Source organism: Sodiomyces alcalophilus (assembly GCF_042370955.1).
Source record: "Sodiomyces alcalophilus JCM 7366 unplaced genomic scaffold ACRALscaffold_1, whole genome shotgun sequence".
NCBI lineage: Eukaryota > Fungi > Ascomycota > Sordariomycetes > Glomerellales > Plectosphaerellaceae > Sodiomyces > Sodiomyces alcalophilus.
The window spans coordinates 1,863,699-1,881,496 of NW_027263532.1; the positions used below are offsets into that span (position 1 = coordinate 1,863,699).

Consider the following 17,798-nt stretch of genomic DNA (forward strand, 5'->3'; position numbering starts at 1 on the left):
TCTATCGCTCGTGGCCAGCGGATACTGAGCCATAAGAGGACGGGAACAATAACTTCAGGTGGATGCTGTGTGGATAGCAACCACAAAATCATTACTTATTAAAGTATCATCACGCCAAACTGACCTCCCTTTTTAGTCGCTATAATCCAGGCATAACCTTCATGTTCTTTCCCATATGCAATGTGGTTGAGTCTGTCTCGAGCACCCCTTGTCCCGCCATCAACCTTCCTCTCACACCTATCTAATGTGTAACCAGAGTGGCATCCGAGTTGTTGCGGGATCCCTCAGGGTCAGGCTTCACGTCGTCAACTACAGCCTTCAGGTCCTCCATGTCAACTAGGTTCACCCTATTCCCGCTGAACCTCTCCGCAGGCCATCCTTGCATGGTCCAGCACTTTTCCACAACATCGCCACCCATGATAAGCGTATGCTCAAGGAGGCAGCTGTCGTTCTTCATCGTGGCGCCGCTGAGCATGCTGCTCCCCGTCCTCAAGACGCACCTGTCACCCACCTCGACCCTCTCCAGATCGAACTTGCCACGGACGTCCCTGTGTGCCCTGAGATTCACGTCGTCCATGGCTACCCGATCCCCCAGGATGATAAGATCCGGCTCCGTAAACATAAAGCTGGGCTTCCCGTTGGCGAAGAGGGCGCAGTCTTCTCCGATGGTGGCCCCCAGGGCACGGTAGTACAACACGAGCCAGTGCGTGCCCGTCAGCAGACCCGGGATGCCCTTCATACGGTAGCAGCGGTGGATCAGCCTCTCGATGATGAGGAACAGCTGGCGGCGTTGGCAGTAGGGAGACTTGTCCCAGTCGTAGTTCCCCGGCACGGTCCGGCCGAGGAGGGCCCATTTCGCGCCGATGACGACCGCCACTGTCAGGATGGCCTGCATGGTGGTCAGGATGCACATGCTGATGGTGGATACGATGTACAGAACGAGAACGAAATATGCGTTATCATGAAAGACGGTCTCCGTGGCCTGGATGTGATTGTGGACGATGCGTCCCACCAGCTTGATCGAGCAGATGACCGGGACGTTCCAGTAGAACGCCGTGAAGACCGACATGAAGGCCGAGTAGAGGAAGATGGTCTTTTGCCCGAAGACGTGGTAGGGGGCTTTCTGGTCGTAGAACGCCCGGTCGAAGGGCGAGTCGCGTCGCGGGTGCCCAGCGTGCCGTTTATCGGAAATACTATGCTCAAAGTCCGTTCCGACTGTCCATTGCCTTGAAGGCCTCTCAACACCGACGAGTGTGTCGTTGCTCCCCATATGTTGAAGGCCCTTTCTTGTTACCAGTGTGTCGCTATCGGACATCTTTTGCCCGTGAGAAGCTCCTGAAGGGCTCAGGGGTGGCCTCCTTTTTGTGTGTTTCCAACCAGTGAGCCAACTGATACAGTCGCCTCCCCTCGAACCAATGTACGTCCCCTCTGGGTATACACCGCCTCTGCGAGCAAGCGTTGCGGTGCCCATCATTGTATTCTCCCCGATTTCTACGCCGGGCAGGAGGCAGACCCGGTCATCAACCATGGCGCCATCCCGGATGCAGATCTTCTCCGAGCCGGAGGCGTCGGACGTCACAAACTGTGTTCGCGGTCCGAGAACAACGTCGTTGCCAATGTCCAAGAGGTGGTAGTCGCCAATATAGGGGCCCATGCTCGGCCAGTATACCCTTTGACCGATCCGGGCGCCCAGCATCCTCAAGGCAACGGACGTAGCCTCATGGTGCTGCCCAAACAACTCGGTGGCCTCCCGAAGGCGGGACTCGGGAAGTAAAGTCTTTATAAGGGCCCTCCTCCACGTGTCGATGTTGCTGCGCCCCTGAGAGGGTCCTGGCTGCAACTCGCCTAGAAACAGGTCGAGCAGCTTCTTGACACAGGCGGTGAAAGCTAAAAGAATGGGAGGGCTGAAGAGGGATCGGAGAACGAGGGCCAGGTAATGGTATCCCACGGCGGGGTTCGTGGGGAACCAGACGAGAATCTCCCGCAGGGGGACTCTGCTGTAATCCGGCTTGTCGACAATCAGGCCGGCCAAGCCCAAGAACCAGGGGATGAGGGTAATGAACCACCCAACGGCGAAAATGGGGAGGGTCAGGAAGAGCCAGAGAGCCCAATGAGGACCTGGCGCCCTGGAGGGCAAGAGGTCACGGTTGGACTCCTCGGCGTCTCCAAGCTCCCAGCTGGACGAGTTGGGCCCAATACAGACATTGGGAGGGATGGTACTGCCCGGTGCCACGACCGAGCCTATCCCCACCGAGGCGTTCTCCCCGATGACGATGCGACCGAGGTACATGGACGTGTTGGCCTCGGCAGCAAAGGGCCGGCACACGGATCCCGGGCCCAGGGTCACCCCGTCCCTGATATCCAGGAGATCCCACTCGCTGAGAGAAGCGCCGACCAGCTTGACATTCTTCCCGACTTTTGCGCCCATGAGGCGACAATAGAGGGTCTTCAGCCCGTCGCTGGCGTTGAAGAAGCCCGAACCGCAGAGGCTCGTGATCTTCTGGACCATCCACCAGCGGGTGTGGTAGGACCCCCACATCGGGTAGAGGCCGGGTCGGTAGCGCCCGATGATGATCCACTTGGCGGCGATGCCGAGGAACGGCGTGATAGTCTGGACAACGATGTAGGCCAGCGTGATGGCGAAGACGAGGTTGAAAAACCGGCCCTCGACGACGTTGGTGGTGGGCCAGAACCGCGTGTAGCTGAGGAAGCCGAGGAAGACGCTCCACTGGAACGCACGGCGCATGGGGTAGAATACCACCAGGGGCAGGAGCTGGGCCGCCATCAGGAGCTTGTTGGTGGAGCTCCGGGTCTCGGTACAGCCCTTGTGAGGCACGGCGTCGTCGGTCTTGAACCCGTCGGGGGACGAGGGAAGAGTGGCGTCGATGTAGGTCGAGATGGCCTTGACCGTGCCGTGGTTGAAGACGAGACCGGCCGGGAGGTGGATGTTAAAGTCGGCCCGTAGGGCGTTCAGGAGTTCGTTTGCCTTGACGGAATCTCCGCCGAGAGAGAAAAAGTCGGTTCCCGCGTCGATCTTGCCCGGGTCCCACGATAGGACCTGGGAAAACGCCCTGATGATCCGCTCCTCCGTCGAGACGGCCAGGCTGCTCTTTTGCGCGTCGTGCAGCTCGTCCATCATCTCATGGAGACGGTCTTCGTCCACCACGCCGAGGGGGTCTTCCGGGAACGGCTCGGCGAGGAGATGCACGTTGTTCGGCACCATGTAGTTGTCTATCGACCGGAACATGAGCTGTCGGATATGCTTGACCCAGTCGGGGGTAAGGGGAGGGGTGTCGGGGGTCTTGGGTGCCACAAAGGCCTCGAGGTAGCCGTCCTGCTGGTTCATCCTGATGCAGGCCTGGAAGCCACTGGGGACGACAGACCTCATGGTGGAGATGATGGCGGTCTTGTCAATGCCGCACGGGGAACATACGATGTTGGTCGACAGACTGGCATCGGGGGGCGGACAGCTCGCTTCCCAGTGCCGAGCTAAATAGGGGGTCTTGTCGGTCAATGCGGGGAGTGCGAGGCGCTTCCGCAGCTTGATGCGAAGGACCTTGCCGTTTCTTCTCGGGAGGTCGTCCATGTAGACGATCAAGGCGGGCCATTTCGACTGCGTGAGGCAGTGACGCAGAGCGCTGTGCAGGGTCTTGATATCTACGCGTGGGCTGTCCGGGGGAGAAGGCACAAGGACCACTGCTGGGACTTCATGCAGCACGTCGTGGGCGACGGAGAAGGCCAGCGCGTCGGCTACCCGGCCGCTGATGGGTGAGTTTGTCGACGCGGCAGCCGACATGATGGCCTTTTCGATCTCGAAAGGCGAGATGAGCTGGCCGCCTCGGTTGATGATGTCTTTGCCCCGTCCCATGACGTAGAGGTACCCATCGTCGCCGAGGTAATCGAGATGATTCGCGTTGATGAAGCCATCTTTGTTGTACGGTGAGTGATCTGGTGTGGTGATGGTGGACCTGGACTGGATGGGAGTGTAGACACGACAAGGTATAGTTGGAGCGTCAGGCTCCTCATTACACTCACCCCCGGATAGAGGTGGCGGAGGGGGTGGAATGGATCTGATATGCGTTAGTTGAGAAGTCAGGAGGTGTGAGGGAGACGGGATCTGAGTGGAGTCTTACCTCTCGGCGTCGTGGCCCAGCAGGACCACGCATTGGAATGTATCACGGAGCCGACGTTCCAGATAGGGGGCCACATTTCCCTCGGTGATGCAGGCCAGCCGAATTTTACTTTTGGGCAAGGCCTCTGTGCGAATACGAGACGGCCCCTTTTTCAGGATGACGTGGTGCACAGAAGGCGCGGCTTGATACCAGGTGGGTTGAATCTGGATCTCCTCGGTCATATCCCAGAAGAGGTTTGCATCAAAAGATGGACAACAGATGGTCGATCCACCGGACAAGATGGGAGCAAGCACATTCCAGACCAACCCTCCACTAGACGGCAGACTTAGTAACGATCTCCTGAATATGACTATGTGAGGGAAAGGGGGAAAGGGAAAGGGGAGCGGACATACAGATTGTGAACACCCACCAGACCAAGACAAGTATCGTCAGGGGTAAGATGCCAGTCGTGAATGGCTCTGACGGCTTTGGCGACGACAGTATGTAGTGTGAATGGGATCAACTCTCTCGCCCCCCAGATGCCACCTTTCACGTGTATGATAACGACGTCGTCTGGTTGATTAGGGGTGGGTTGCGAGCCGGTTATTGGAGGTGAAGGACTGCCGTCTGGACCTCGCAGGACTATGATGCCGCCATCGACCTCGACAAGGAGGATAGAAACATTGTCCTGCAGTGCCTTGTAGTCTCCCAGGTGAAGTCTCTCAAACTCATCAGCAGTGGTCAAGACGCAACGTGCACCAACCTGGAAGACGTCGGCTTGGAACTCGTCTGGTCCTGCTGCTGGGTCGATCGGGACGGCGGTGTAATAGGTGGCCACGGCGATAGTAAGAGCGGCCATTAGTGGCCCATTGGGCAAAGCGATGACGACGACTGGCTTAGACGAGGAGGCCGGTTCAAGTTCAAGGGGCAAGGCGAAGGTTGCGACAAAGTTTCTTAAACCGCCGTGTGTAATAAAGTCGTTCGGTCGTATTGAGCGCAAGGCGGGCCGGTCGTCCTGTCTAATTAACTGAGCTAGTGACTGGTAAGAGCGCTTGACGGCCTCCTCGGTGTCCCTGATGAAGTGTTCATGCTGTCCGTGGTGCATTTCCCTGGGTAGGTTTCGGGACAGACGGTCATAGCATTGGATAAGGGGAAGGGGAGGCCAGGTACCGGGAAGCCTCATGAGAAGGGACAGGAGATGGAGCGGACGAAAAGAGGGATCAGATGGCGAGGGGATGGAAGACAGAAGGAAAGCTCTTTCGGCATGGGATGTTTGGGCCCATGTTTGAAGCTTCTCACTCCGTGCGACGTCGGAGGGCGGCAGTCTGAGAAGCTCTAGCATCTCCCTCGCAAGTTTTTCACGCTCGTCTTGGTGTTCTGTTACCATGGCGGCAAGGGTGGCCGTGTAAGTGGAAATCTCTGTCGACATGACCCCCTGTAAGGCCCCGTTCCTCGGGACAGTTGGCAGTGATGAATGAGAGACAAAAAGACTGGGAACCGGTGTTCTCATATATGCCAGTGTTATGTACTGTAAGGTGTATCATGATGATCTCCCAAGAGCTTCCGAGGACATGTGGTTCGGCACGCGCCCCCCATTTCATCGCGTACTCCAGCCATCTGGTCTCGCCTTGATCTCGATTGTTCGGGTGCCTCGGCATGGAATGGCGAGAATTGTCCTGCCTCGTCTCCCTGCGGCACGACTTCCCACACATGACGACTACGGGGGCCAATGATCCATCGTGAGATGTGTCGTGGTGAAGATTGCACATATCATAGGGTCTACGACTGGCTGCCGCGCCTTTGGAATTCAGAATGCCCACTGCTAAGGTAGATGTGCAGGCTCCGAGGTGGCTGGGCCCCTGGTGGTCCAAGCGACTTATAGCGAGCCCTACGACCATGATGGACGACAGCAGAAGGTAGGCCATGACCAGCCCAGTCTAAAGCCTACCTTGTACCCCGTGCTTTCATACGGGCTCTTCTGGGTGTCACGATGGTGTCATAAGACTATAGCGGAGCCCCATACGATGAGAGTCACATCCACATTCTTAGCAAGCAAAGTTGATGTTGAGATGTGTTGCAGGGGAGTTGAGGAGATTCAAGTTTTCACTGGATAAGCTCTTTGGCCATGTGGTTAGCCCAGTCCGTGTAAGAGGACAAAGTGATATTCTGCGTCTTTGAAGCGACGGCGACTATCTACGGGCAGTAGAGGCACTTCACACGGGTAAAGATGTAGTGCAGTGCAAAGTAGAAGATTCTACGTGGGTAGATGTTCGTGGTTGAGTGTGCCAGTCGGTATAAGTGAGAGGTTCAAGTCCGAGGAATGGAGTTGCGCGTAGTCCCGCCGAGGAAGTGCCGCTCTGAAATGTTGAGATTATCGGCACGGCACTTGGTTGATAGTTCCGCGCCACGGTCCCGCTTTATAAGACTGAGACAACAAATCTAAGAAGCGAACCATGCCGGGACTTGTAATCTTGGAGAGTGGGGTTGGATTACGAGCGATGGTGTTGACTGTTGACAGATGAACTAGCAGTGGCATTCTGAAGAAACCCATGTATGATGTAGTCTAAATGGCCATGAACATGTGTGATTGTGAGACCAGTGTTAGATATGATCACGATCTGGGAAACGCGAGACACGGAATATCCAAGTTTACCTGCGCTGAGACGAACCACATAGCTATTAGTTAACCAGCTACAACCATGACCCAGTCAGTTCCCCCTTTTCCAGTGGCAGGTTGGCATCGTGACTCCCCTCACTTTACGATTTCGCGTCAGAATGGCCTTTTTGTCAGAGAGAAATAAATAAAAAATTCCTTGGGCCCGCATACCGTCGCAGCTCGCAGCTCGCAGCCTCGTATCGTGTTCTAGCCCCAGCCGACAGGCTAAGTTTCCTCAAGTCGCCTCTTCGTGTGTTCATAGGAGTCTAGACCCGAGCCAGTTGGCAAGGAAAAGAAATTGATGTCAGAGCAGAGGATTCGATGGGCAATAAGATGTGAAGCCTAGTTGGCACGGGTCTATCATGACTGTTGACTTCGTTGCTGTTCCATGAGTAAGGCAAAAGAACCAGTAGTAGGACGTGGGTCGAGACAACTTCAGACAAGATCGTACTAAACTTGATTCTGAATCCGAATGTATGATTGTCGATCTCTTGACTCTCTTACAATTTGGACGTCCTGGGCTGTCTTCACGTTGTAGCACGGTTCATCTACTATAGCCATCAATTATTTCCAGCGACTATTGCTATTCTTTCATCTCCTCGTACTATTACTTCGGCCATTGAATTGTGCAGGATGAATGAACCCACGCTGTCCTCGGGTCGCATGCCGCATTATGCCACTTGTCGTCGTGTAAAGCATTTCGAACACATAAACACGCATATAAGACGTATGAAGACGGACACAAGATAGGCAACTGAGTGCAAAAGTTACGTAAATACATGGCCTCTGTTTAAGAACGGTATATAGAATCATGTTATTCGTGGTAGCGGAACACCAAGGCCGACATGGAGGTAAAGCCAGGCGATGATCTGCGTCCAGTTCCAGTGAATCGACAAGTAATTATACGTAGTACGAAGCACAGTAATGCGAGACCAAGTCACGGGATGGCGAGACCTAGGTCACCTGACATTAGGGAAATAGGGGGGAAAGGGGGAAAAAGGGACAAAAAAAAAAGAAAAAAAAAGGGGGGGGCGTGGGGGCTTTAAGTGGGCATCGCCAGTCCGGACCGGATCGAACGGCAACGCAATCGAGCTTTTTCCGAACCTCTCAAAACTAGAAGCATCGATTTGGGCGTTTAGAAGGTCGGAACAAAGACAGTCATTGGAGGCGGCGGCTATCCCGCGGTAAAAACACGATGCGCCTTGGCTTTAATCCGACTTCATCTTGTCTATGCGGCTGCCGAGACTTTGACGATGCTCTGGATATCTCGACAAACCAATTATTGTTACCGATGGATTCCTACTTTAGCCCTTAGTTTATCTTTTCTTTTCGTTTTCCCTTATCGGAGTACTCAATGGACAGCCAAGACAAAAGCCAAGCAGCCAAGAAGCCAAGCCTACAAGTCCACATGGGCCCCCTTTTTGTCGAATAGTCTGATCAGACCGACATCGCCAAGAGGATCAGTGGTCTTGGGCTTGCTTCAACGCCAAGTCGTGTGCTCCCCGGTGCTGACCAGTCGTTCATCTCCAATATGCCCCTTAGTCACCGGATTACGTGCGAGGGGGGCTCGCCAAGCCCTTCGCTTTAGATAGCCAAGGTAATATTTACAGGGTGTTTGTGGCCTCCCATGGGGCTTTTCTTCTCTGTTCCCTTTTCCCGTCTTGCCTCTGTTTTGCGACTTGGGCTCAGTTCTTGGACAACCCCTTTTTGCATACCAACCGCTAGCTTTCCTTCCACTTATAGGCTTTGCTTTAGTCCAACGCGGTCTCTAGCCGTTGCCAGTCAGTCTATCTGGTTTTACTAGTTCAACCGGCGTCTAGTTCTTCGTCTTCTCCCCTTATCTTTGCCTGTCGTTGCTACCGCGGAACACTCTCCCAACAAGACCGCCAACCCTTGGCATAGGAGCACTGGCACTCACTCCCAGCTTCTTAGCACCCGGTGCGACGTCATTTCAACCTATTCGACAACTCCATCCCTTCAATGGCTACTGTCTGCTTCTATTCCCACGCCCCCAGCAGTCTACAGAGATCTTCGCCCAGCCGTCAATCGAGCACGAGGTCAACATAGCAACAATGCCGCAATCTACCGCCCAAGTTCAAGGCCATGGACACGGCCTTCACCATTTGAAGAAGCGCCTCGGCATCTCTCACACATTACACAAGGTCGCCGCCTTTCGATCCAAACATCACCACAAGGACGATGGGAAAGGCAAAGACAGCGGCGCCGACGCCCATCCCCCCAACGGCGACGCTTCGTCTACTCCCAGCATCCGAGTCTCCGATGCCGACGCCAAAGGGGACACGACCACCACGGGCAAGATTGCGTCGCAGCAGCCTCAAGAATCGCTACTGGCCACCTCGTCCCTACCCCCGACCCTCGAGAAGTACTGCACCCTTCGCCTAAGCGACGACCTCGCCATCACCATCGGGGACGCCTTCGACCCCAACCCGACCCGCTCCCTCGACGACGCCGCGCCCTTCCGATACGGCAACATCCGCTGGCCCAAGTTCATCCGCCTCCTCCTCGTCTTCTCCGCCATGACCCCCGACGAGCCGCTCGAGACGCTCCTCTTCCACGCCGACCTGCGCGAGGTGTCCTTCCAGATGCTCAAGTACGAGCCCGGCGACGACCTCCGCCCCATGCACCTCAACGGCCTGCGCGCCCACGTCCACGTCGGCCTGTACGACGCCCTGCTCGCCATCCGCGACCGCGCCCGCAAGCGCCCCTTTACCGTCCTCTGGGTCGACGAAATCTGCATCAACAACGCCGAGCCCCTCGAGGTCGACGGCCACGCCCGCCTCAAGCGTGACATTGTCGCCGCTTGCACCGGCAAGACCGCCGTCGACTCGGCTCTCAACGCCAACTTTAAGCGTCGCGGTCGCGGTCGCCGCGCCGTCCATCTCGCCAGCCAGACGGGCGAGTCGTCGTCCCGCCATAATTCTTCGTCGAGCGCCACCATTGATAGCAAAAGCCGGACTCGAAAGCCGGGGCGCCATATCTCGCATACCTCGTCCTCTGACTGGTCGGGGACTACCAATGTCAACCGCGACGCCAACGTGGAAAACGACGACGATGACGATGATGATGATGACGATGATGATGAGGATGTCGACGCCCTTTCTCCGCGCAGCAATTCCCGCGCACGTTCAATAGACGCCTCGTCCATGATGACGACCGAACGTATAGGTCCCGACGGAGAATCCAACGACGACGATGATGACGACGACGACGACCATGATAATGACGACGACAATGACGATCAAGATGACCCCAAGGGCAAGCGCCATGCCCGGCCTACGCGCCACCTGCGCTACCGCTCCGTGAGCGGCAGGGAAATGTCCACCGAGAGGCGGCCTCGCGACTCCATCTCGTCCGAGTCGCCCGGGAACCTGACCGACGACGAAGGGAAGAATGACGACAAATCCAACGACGGCGACGAAGAGGAAGTTAGTCCCGGGGACGAGGGAGGCAAAGAGGACGGGAAGACGAAAACCAAAGCAAACGGGTCATCGTATGCCGTGATGAAGTCCCAGCCCCTCTGTACCTGAATCAGGCCAGGGGAGGCGTTGAATCAGTATCGTTCTTATACAGTCTTGTAGCGGTGGGTTGCTAGGCGTCGTGGTAGCAAGCAATCACTTTATCCTTTCCTATGCACTCGTGCCTCTCACTTGTCCAACCCGCCCAGTCAGGACGATGCGATACCACTTCGGAATGGGTCCATGTCATTTAAGACACACATTCCGTGGCAGTTTTGAGATGTCACTTGTCGAGCCGTGTCTAGCTCATCTGCTGGGTGCATTCCATCTATAGGTCCTTCCCCCCCCCCCCCCCCCCCCTTTTTTTTTTTTTTTTTTTTTTACCCCTTTTCACCTTGACCCTTTTCCCTTCTTGCTACCCCCTGTAGAGGCCATCGACCCCTTTCTCAACACTTCATCCCCAGTTCACATATAAGGCCCCAGGTCAATGTGGCCTCCTCCATCCAACAGTTGGAACAAGTTAAAGTCATTAAACGCCGCATCACCCCCATCCATCCGCCCCTCCATCAAAAAGGAAGACAGACTAGGAGTTCGGGGCAGCACGTCCGACAGCCCCAGGAACCCCGTGTCCGCATCAGCAAAAGCGGCATGGGGCGTATCGAAGCCCAGGTAGCCCGCCCCAGGCGCGGCAGTGGCCCCGCCAACTGCCGAAGCGCGACGATCCGCGGGCAAATCAGGCCTCGACGACTGCGACATGTTCCCGGCTCCGCATTCCGGGCCATGACGCGGAACGAGTCCGAAGAGCTGGGACGAGCTCTCGGTCCTCCGCTGCCTCTCCTCCAGCTCCCTTTTTTCCAGGAAGCCGAGCGCCGAGGCGAGCAGCGACTTGGCGATGAGGGCGTACTGCGCGGCGTTGGTGTCGTTTGTGGAAAAGTGCTCGAGGGACTGTATGCACGTCCGCATGTACTTCTCCAGGATCCGTCCAAAGGATCCGAGGAGGCCGATGCCGAGGACTAAGGAGGCGGCGAAAAGCCAAGATCTTGCCGCGAATTAGCAAGGAAGAAAGGGGGGAGAACAAGGAACGAGAAGAAACAAAAGGCGCTGCTCACACTATCAACGGCATGTGCCCTTGGAGATGTCCTCTCCCAATCAAATCGGCCACGTGCCCTACCATTAAACTCGCAGAATCAATGCATGCGTCGGCGAGTTTCGATCGGACGCTGGAATGTGCGCCGTCATTGTGGTTGGCGGTATGTCCATGTCGTGACAGGTCTCCGGACAGGCGTTTGTGCATCTCAAACATCAAAAAGGGCCTCGACACCAGAATAATGGCTGCGAAGACAAGATATAAGCAAAAGACAAAACAATTGAGGGACAAACAAATACGCACCATAAAAATAGGAGCTCATAACCTGGCAAGCCCCTGCCGTACTCCCGGCGTCATCCTCGGCGGAGCTAACGGCGACGAGCTTGTGGATTCTCGACAGCCACTGCGCCGCCCAGTCGCGTATCCGACGAGAGATGCCTTCGGTTAGTTGGTACGAGATCTTCTTCCGCGAGTATACCTCGACGACGATCTCCTCGATGATGAGGAAGATCTGGACCGAGGCGTTGAGGGTGTCGAGTTGCTCGACGCCGTTGTCATCGGCGGCTCCGTAGGGAACGGTGCAGTCGACGTCCGAGGTGGCGGGGGGTCGGCCCATAGACGTGCTCAGGAAAAGATCCAACACTCGGAGACTCTTCCAGAGACGATCACTTGCTGTTGTGTCAGGAGAAGGAGTTTCTAGTTGATGGCTCGGGATCCGGGGATGGCGACCTACCGCTGGTGCTGGGTTTCTGTGCCGAACCTGGCGTTGATCTCTGTCCGATGTACCCCTATGGAGTAGGCAGTCCTGACAGCGATGCCTATCAAGTTTAGCTATCGAGGAATACATGTAGACAACGAATATAAGCGTCTGAGAGCACACGGCGAGCATCGTACCAAAGAAGATAAAGGCACCGTTGGTCTGACACGACCCTAGCATGTAAAGAGTGATGAGAACAAAAGCCTGAATGGTCGCAATGGTAAGGTTCCCGCTGAGGTTGGCGAGGGCAATCCCCCTGGCATAGTCAAAGTAGGCAAAGGCAAGATCCTCTTGGCTTGCCTGGTACCCAATGGCGAGGACCAGGTAATTCACGGCCGATGAGATATCGCTGGGACGGTCCGTCTGGCCGGACCAAAAGGAGAGGTCGTCCCCCAGATGAGAATGGGGGAAGAGGTCGACAATCCCGTTCGTCTTTATACGTTAGCAACTATGGACGATTCCCGTCGGACGTTTTGGGATTCCAACAAACCACAGCAAAATAGCTTGCCACGGCCGAGGCAATGGTGTCATGTTGGAGGGCGGGCGGAGAAGTGCAGGACTCAGGGGTTGGTCTCGATAAGGAAGTATCTGGTCCGGAGAAGCGACTGGTCTGGTGAGCAAAAGCATTGGGATCGACCCGGCTGGTGATGAGCTGCCGCACACTCTGGAAGAATGACAGGGGGGCGCAGTCGCCGATGAAAACTAGATGTGTTAACAGAATGGAAGAAGCCGTCAGCTTCTAGGGTCTGCGGTCACCTACTCAACTTCCCCTGGCCGTCCCGAAGCAAGCGAGCTTCCCGGGGCACATCCGTCTCCTCGTCTGCCAGCGAATCCCCCGCATGACCATGGGCGTTGACTCGAGGAGACGCGGGGGTAGCTGCGCTATTTTGACGACCATGAGGAGGCTCATGTTGACTAGAATACACAGTCGTCGTCGCGGGGGAGAGGGCCAGGCCCCGGCGGCCGAGTCGGTCAGGTGTCCTCACGGAAGATTCGGGCGTGGCGGAGGCTCGAGGGACAGTCGAAGCCGGTCGGCGTCGGTTCTGGGGGGAGTAGTGACAAGAGGAACCGCGTTGGCGACGGGCGCAGTAAGAGCAGGGAACGTTGCCGTCGCATTTCACTTGGAATTGGTCAGCATTGGCATCTTCAGGGGGTCGTGTCTGCACGTAGGCTCAATTCTTCTCACCTTTCCTCGCCTTGCAGGTGTCGCAGGCATTGGAAACGCGCACGCGCACCGGTGGTTCGACATCATCTTCGTTCATCAATCTCGACGACCTCTTCATCCGGAATATACAAGTCCTGGATGCCACGCTGGTATATTGCGCCGTGTAATTGACGTCCAATTCGGATGCGGACGGGGGCAGAGGAGTCGGAAAGTCGGAAGTCGGAAGTTAGGAACTAGAAAAGTCAGTGGATCATTATACGTAATACATCTCTGTCTTCCGAAGATTCGTGTTATTTCATTGGGTATTATTGTGGGGACTTCGGGATTACGGATGTACGATACAATGTATATCCGATGGCGGATATTCAGATCCCCCTAAGCTCCATAACCCTAACCCCCTATTCTCGAGATAGAGAGAGAATACGCCTCCTTTATTACTTCTATCCGCCACAAATTATATATCTTAATGCTACTTAATATAACCGAAACCCAAGAGAAGAATGGTTTCTCGAACCACGCAATGCCTTCTAGCTTCCCATCTACTTCTATATGCCCGATTGGGGCCCCCTATCTTATGTGCCCCCTTTATCCCAACATTGAATCCGCCGCCTGTGATGTCTCGTCCCGTGTTTGCTTCAGAAAAGGCAGCAAAGACGTCCCACCCGTCCCTGTTAGCTGCTGCGAGTCCCTAAATAATTCCGATGGACTGGCCAGATCAACCTTCCCGTTGATCCTCTTCCCGCCTTCGTTCGCCCGTTTAGACGGTAGAACGATATACCGCGCCACAATCTGTAGATGTTTATTTCTAAACTCGGTCAAGGCGTGGATGGCTCCCTGATAGGCTTCTCGTAGTTTTTCTTGCTCGGGTGTCTTGTGCGGTAGCATGGAAAGCCCCCGGATGCTCCCTAGTCTAGTGACATGTTCGAGGAATCGGCGATGTGGTCCGGGCATGTATTCTCTGACTTCCTGGTGGAAGGCTGGCTGGTGCTCCGTGTCCTTTCGCCCAGCTGAGCCGTTCTTCGCCTTCGTGCTGCCCGGTGCACTGGCGTTCCCGCACGAGGCATGCTCGACCCCGAGAACTATGTCGAGGAACTGAATCAGGGAACTCTGTCCGTTGCTCCCACCGCGGAGCTGTCGCCAAGAGCCCCGCCCGTCGCCTTCGTCGTAGAACACGCCGTTGGGCAAACCGGCCGCAGCCATGTTCTTGCTTCCCGCGAGGAAAGGCCGTATCTTATAGAAGAACACCATGGGGTCGCAGCGCTCGTACATCCGCTCTAGTAAGGCACCAATCTTGCGGATCCTTCCCGTCAGTGCCTCGAGGGCCGCGGTAATAGTATCGTAATCTCGGAACTTGATGGCCTCGAGAGCTTCGAGCATGGACGGCACGATGTGTGCGCCTTCGGCCTCCATCGCTACCGATACGAGATAGAACCAGGCCTCATCCCGGGTGCCGGTGAACGTGTGGAGAGATTCGAGGCGTTCGAGGTCGGTAAAGTCCAGATCGGGGCTGGAACTGGAAAAGTTCCACAGGTTCAAAGCCGCATAGGTCGCCACTGGAGGCAACTCTAGGCGGCTCGACACGCGCAGAAGGGGAATCGAGATGGCAGGCGGTAACCTCTAAGGGGATGTCAGCCTGTTGGAATACCCAATGTCGTCCTTTCAAAGCCACACTAGCCAAGTAGACTACAGACGTACCTCGTTTGCCCTCTCACCTCCCCATACAAAGGCGTGGTTTAAGAAAGAGAGAATCACGTAGGCTCGCCTCCACTCGGCCTCACTGGAAAGCCTATCCGTTTCTAATATCGGCAGTTGATGGACCTTCCCATGAAACCTGCCGGACCTCAGCAGCTCGGGGAGGTGGTGAACGAGTTTCTCCCATGGTGCGTAATATGGATCGGGGAGAAACTGGAGGGGTGGTTCAGATGGTAAGAAACCGTTCTTCGTAACAGCGAACTTGTCTAGAAAAGCCTTCTTCTGAGAGATTCTACCACCAAGGGATATGGCGTGAGGAGACATGACGCTGTTGAGTGATGTGTCATGGGTTTGTGGATAAGGAGTGAAGAGAGTCGTCAAGATTATAGAAACAGGTAATGAAGTGCTCAAGAAGCTGACCTTAGGGGGGATATGTAAGGTTCTTCGTTAAGCTCCTTGAACCCGGGACTTAGCGGGAGACGCCTATTTAAAGCCTATCGACTAGACTGCACAAGGACCTCGGGGCCTCCCAGATAAGTCTCAATTCAGCCCGTATCCAGCCGCTGCGTGGAATGTGGTCTGAGCTCAAGTATCAAATCGTACAGACTTGTGGTCCACCTACATGTATGGACCAGTGTCAGTCTACGCAAAACAGTCTCACAGCACCTGACACGGCACGGGTGTTGGAAGAGAATTCCGCCGTGCCAGGTACACTACACTAAATCCGAGTTCCGTCGTTATGATGATTTCGTCAAAGATGGAGCCACTGACGTGACTGTCTTTGCACCCATGTCCTCGCGCCGGCCCTACCCGGCAATCATCGGAAGCTTGGCACGGAGCGGAAGTTCGGGTTCGGATGTCGGAGATCGGATAATGTGGATGGGGCTCCGTTCCGGCAACGGGACCTATGATGACAGCGGCAGCCCCCCCTACGAGGGGTAAATTGAAAATATATTGAAGGTTGGCAATATTCGCAACATTTCATATCTGGCACACTCCCTCTCACTCGCACCTGACGACCACACGATGGATACGACCAACTTTGTCAACCAGCTTCGCTCCGGGGCCCGCGCCAAGTTTCCAGCACATGCAAGCTCTTTGGATTATGCACGGAAACTCGACCAACAGGACCCTCTGCGGCACCTACGGGATGAGTTTATTCTGCCAACGAAAGGTTCCCTGAGGAAAAGACACCTGAATGGCATCTTGCCAGGTAGGTCCTTATTCTACGACTCTCTGGCAAAAGCTGACGGGAATTCATAAGACGGCACCCGTGTAGCCAGCGGTGTCGACAAAGTCGATCGGGCTGCTGGTAATGACATCAATGGCCATGACAATGGCATCAATGGCACAAACGACACAAACAGCACCGATAGAGCACATCCAGACTGCCCTACCCCTGACGACGACACGCCGTGCATTTACTTTTGCGGCAACTCCCTCGGCGTGCAACCCAAGGCCGTACGGCGGCACGTTAATGCCCATCTGGAGACCTGGGCATCCATCGGCGTGAACGGCCACTTCCGGGCCTTCGCATCGTCGCCACTCGTGCCCTGGCAGGACATGGCCGAAAACTGCGCAAAACGAAGCGCCGCCATCGTTGGTGCTCTCCCCTCCGAGGTCGTCATCATGAACACCCTCACCGCAAACCTACATTTCCTCATGGCGAGCTTCTACCGGCCAACGGAGAAGAGGCACAAGATCATCCTCGAGTGGCGGCCCTTTCCTAGTGACTATGTGAGCAAGAACTCAGCTGCCGCCCCACGTAGTGCATGAGGTACTAACCCTATCGCCAGTACGTGATCGAGTCGCAGATTCGGTGGCACGGGTTAGATCCAGCAAGGTCAATGGTGGCCATCCAGCCCGACGAACACTTCCACATATCCACCGATACCATCTTGCGGGTCATCGACGAACATGCCGACGAGACGGCCCTCCTCCTCTTTCCGGGGATCCAGTATTACAGCGGGCAGCTATTCGACATGGAGCGCATCACAAAGCATGCGCAGGACCGAGGCATCGTTGTGGGCTGGGACCTGGCCCACGCAGCCGGCAACGTCGAATTGCGACTGCACGACTGGGGCGTCGACTTTGCCGCATGGTGCACGTATAAGTATCAGAACGCCGGGCCGGGGGCCATCGCCGGTGCGTTCGTGCACGAGAGGCACGGCCGGGTCGAGATGGACACGGAGGACGGCCGGCCGGTATTCCGCCACAGGTTGACGGGCTGGTACGGCGGCGACAAGTCGGTGCGATTCAATATGGACAACAATTTCTTACCTACCCCCGGCGCCGGTGGTTTCCAGCTATCCAACCCGTCGGCTATCGACCTGGCGTCGCTTTCCGGTGCGCTGTCCGTGTTTGACAAGACGGATATGGCTGCCTTGCGGTCCAAGTCGCTGGTGTTGACTGCCTATGCCGAGTTTCTCCTGGACAGCATCCTTGCCGACCAGCCGGCGGATGCGAAGGAGCCAGCTTTCCGGCTCATCACCCCGCGTGACCCGCTACAACGAGGTGCCCAGCTCAGTGTTCTATTAAGGGATGGTTTATTGGATACGGTTAGCGCGGCGTTGGAGAAAGGCGGGATTGTCTGCGACAAGAGGAAACCGGGGGTGATCCGCGTGGCTCCTGTGCCTATGTACTGCACTTTTGAGGATGTCTGGACGTTCATGGACGTGCTGAGGAAGGCCATAGCTTAATGTAGGAGGAAATATAACTGCGGAATGCCGAGACGGAATTTATGACCCGAACGTCGGGACGGCCCGCCCGCGGGCTGTCCGCAAGTTGTAACGAGGTGTAATCATTGACAATAAAGGACCGGAGAAAACTCCGGGGAACTGGGGAAGACGCGGA

General features: G+C 55.8%; 5 protein-coding genes across 5 annotated transcripts; 2 read left to right on the forward strand and 3 right to left on the reverse strand.

Annotated features, from left to right (window-relative positions):
• Window positions 1-241: 241 nt before the first annotated feature.
• Window positions 242-5,499, reverse strand: ACRALDRAFT_2023993 (uncharacterized protein; the record flags this gene model as incomplete). Its single annotated transcript, XM_071020181.1, has 3 exons — window positions 242-4,070; window positions 4,134-4,445; window positions 4,526-5,499. The coding sequence occupies 3 exons, from the start codon at window positions 5,497-5,499 to the stop codon at window positions 242-244; spliced, it is 5,115 nt and encodes a 1,704-aa protein (XP_070878914.1).
• A 2,927-nt stretch (window positions 5,500-8,426) lies between these two features.
• Window positions 8,427-10,453, forward strand: ACRALDRAFT_1060123 (uncharacterized protein). Its single transcript, XM_071016184.1, has one exon. The coding sequence runs from the start codon at window positions 8,841-8,843 to the stop codon at window positions 10,314-10,316; it is 1,476 nt and encodes a 491-aa protein (XP_070878915.1). The 5' UTR covers window positions 8,427-8,840; the 3' UTR covers window positions 10,317-10,453.
• A 179-nt stretch (window positions 10,454-10,632) lies between these two features.
• On the reverse strand, window positions 10,633-13,403 carry ACRALDRAFT_2116058 (uncharacterized protein). The gene is made up of 8 exons (XM_071023738.1): window positions 13,275-13,403; window positions 12,849-13,208; window positions 12,579-12,790; window positions 12,226-12,520; window positions 12,065-12,149; window positions 11,635-11,999; window positions 11,354-11,576; window positions 10,633-11,283 (listed from the first exon to the last, which is right to left on the reverse strand). The coding sequence occupies exons 1-8, from the start codon at window positions 13,369-13,371 to the stop codon at window positions 10,710-10,712; spliced, it is 2,211 nt and encodes a 736-aa protein (XP_070878916.1). The 5' UTR covers window positions 13,372-13,403; the 3' UTR covers window positions 10,633-10,709.
• A 127-nt stretch (window positions 13,404-13,530) lies between these two features.
• ACRALDRAFT_1038940 (uncharacterized protein) lies at window positions 13,531-15,384 on the reverse strand. Its single transcript, XM_071015117.1, has 2 exons — window positions 14,949-15,384; window positions 13,531-14,870 (listed from the first exon to the last, which is right to left on the reverse strand). The coding sequence occupies exons 1-2, from the start codon at window positions 15,267-15,269 to the stop codon at window positions 13,839-13,841; spliced, it is 1,353 nt and encodes a 450-aa protein (XP_070878917.1). The 5' UTR covers window positions 15,270-15,384; the 3' UTR covers window positions 13,531-13,838.
• A 535-nt stretch (window positions 15,385-15,919) lies between these two features.
• ACRALDRAFT_1038939 (uncharacterized protein) lies at window positions 15,920-17,702 on the forward strand. Its single transcript, XM_071015116.1, has 3 exons — window positions 15,920-16,158; window positions 16,210-16,682; window positions 16,742-17,702. Exons 1-3 carry the CDS (start codon window positions 15,972-15,974, stop codon window positions 17,642-17,644), a joined length of 1,563 nt encoding a protein of 520 aa, XP_070878918.1. The 5' UTR covers window positions 15,920-15,971; the 3' UTR covers window positions 17,645-17,702.
• The last annotated feature ends 96 nt before the right edge of the window (window positions 17,703-17,798 follow it).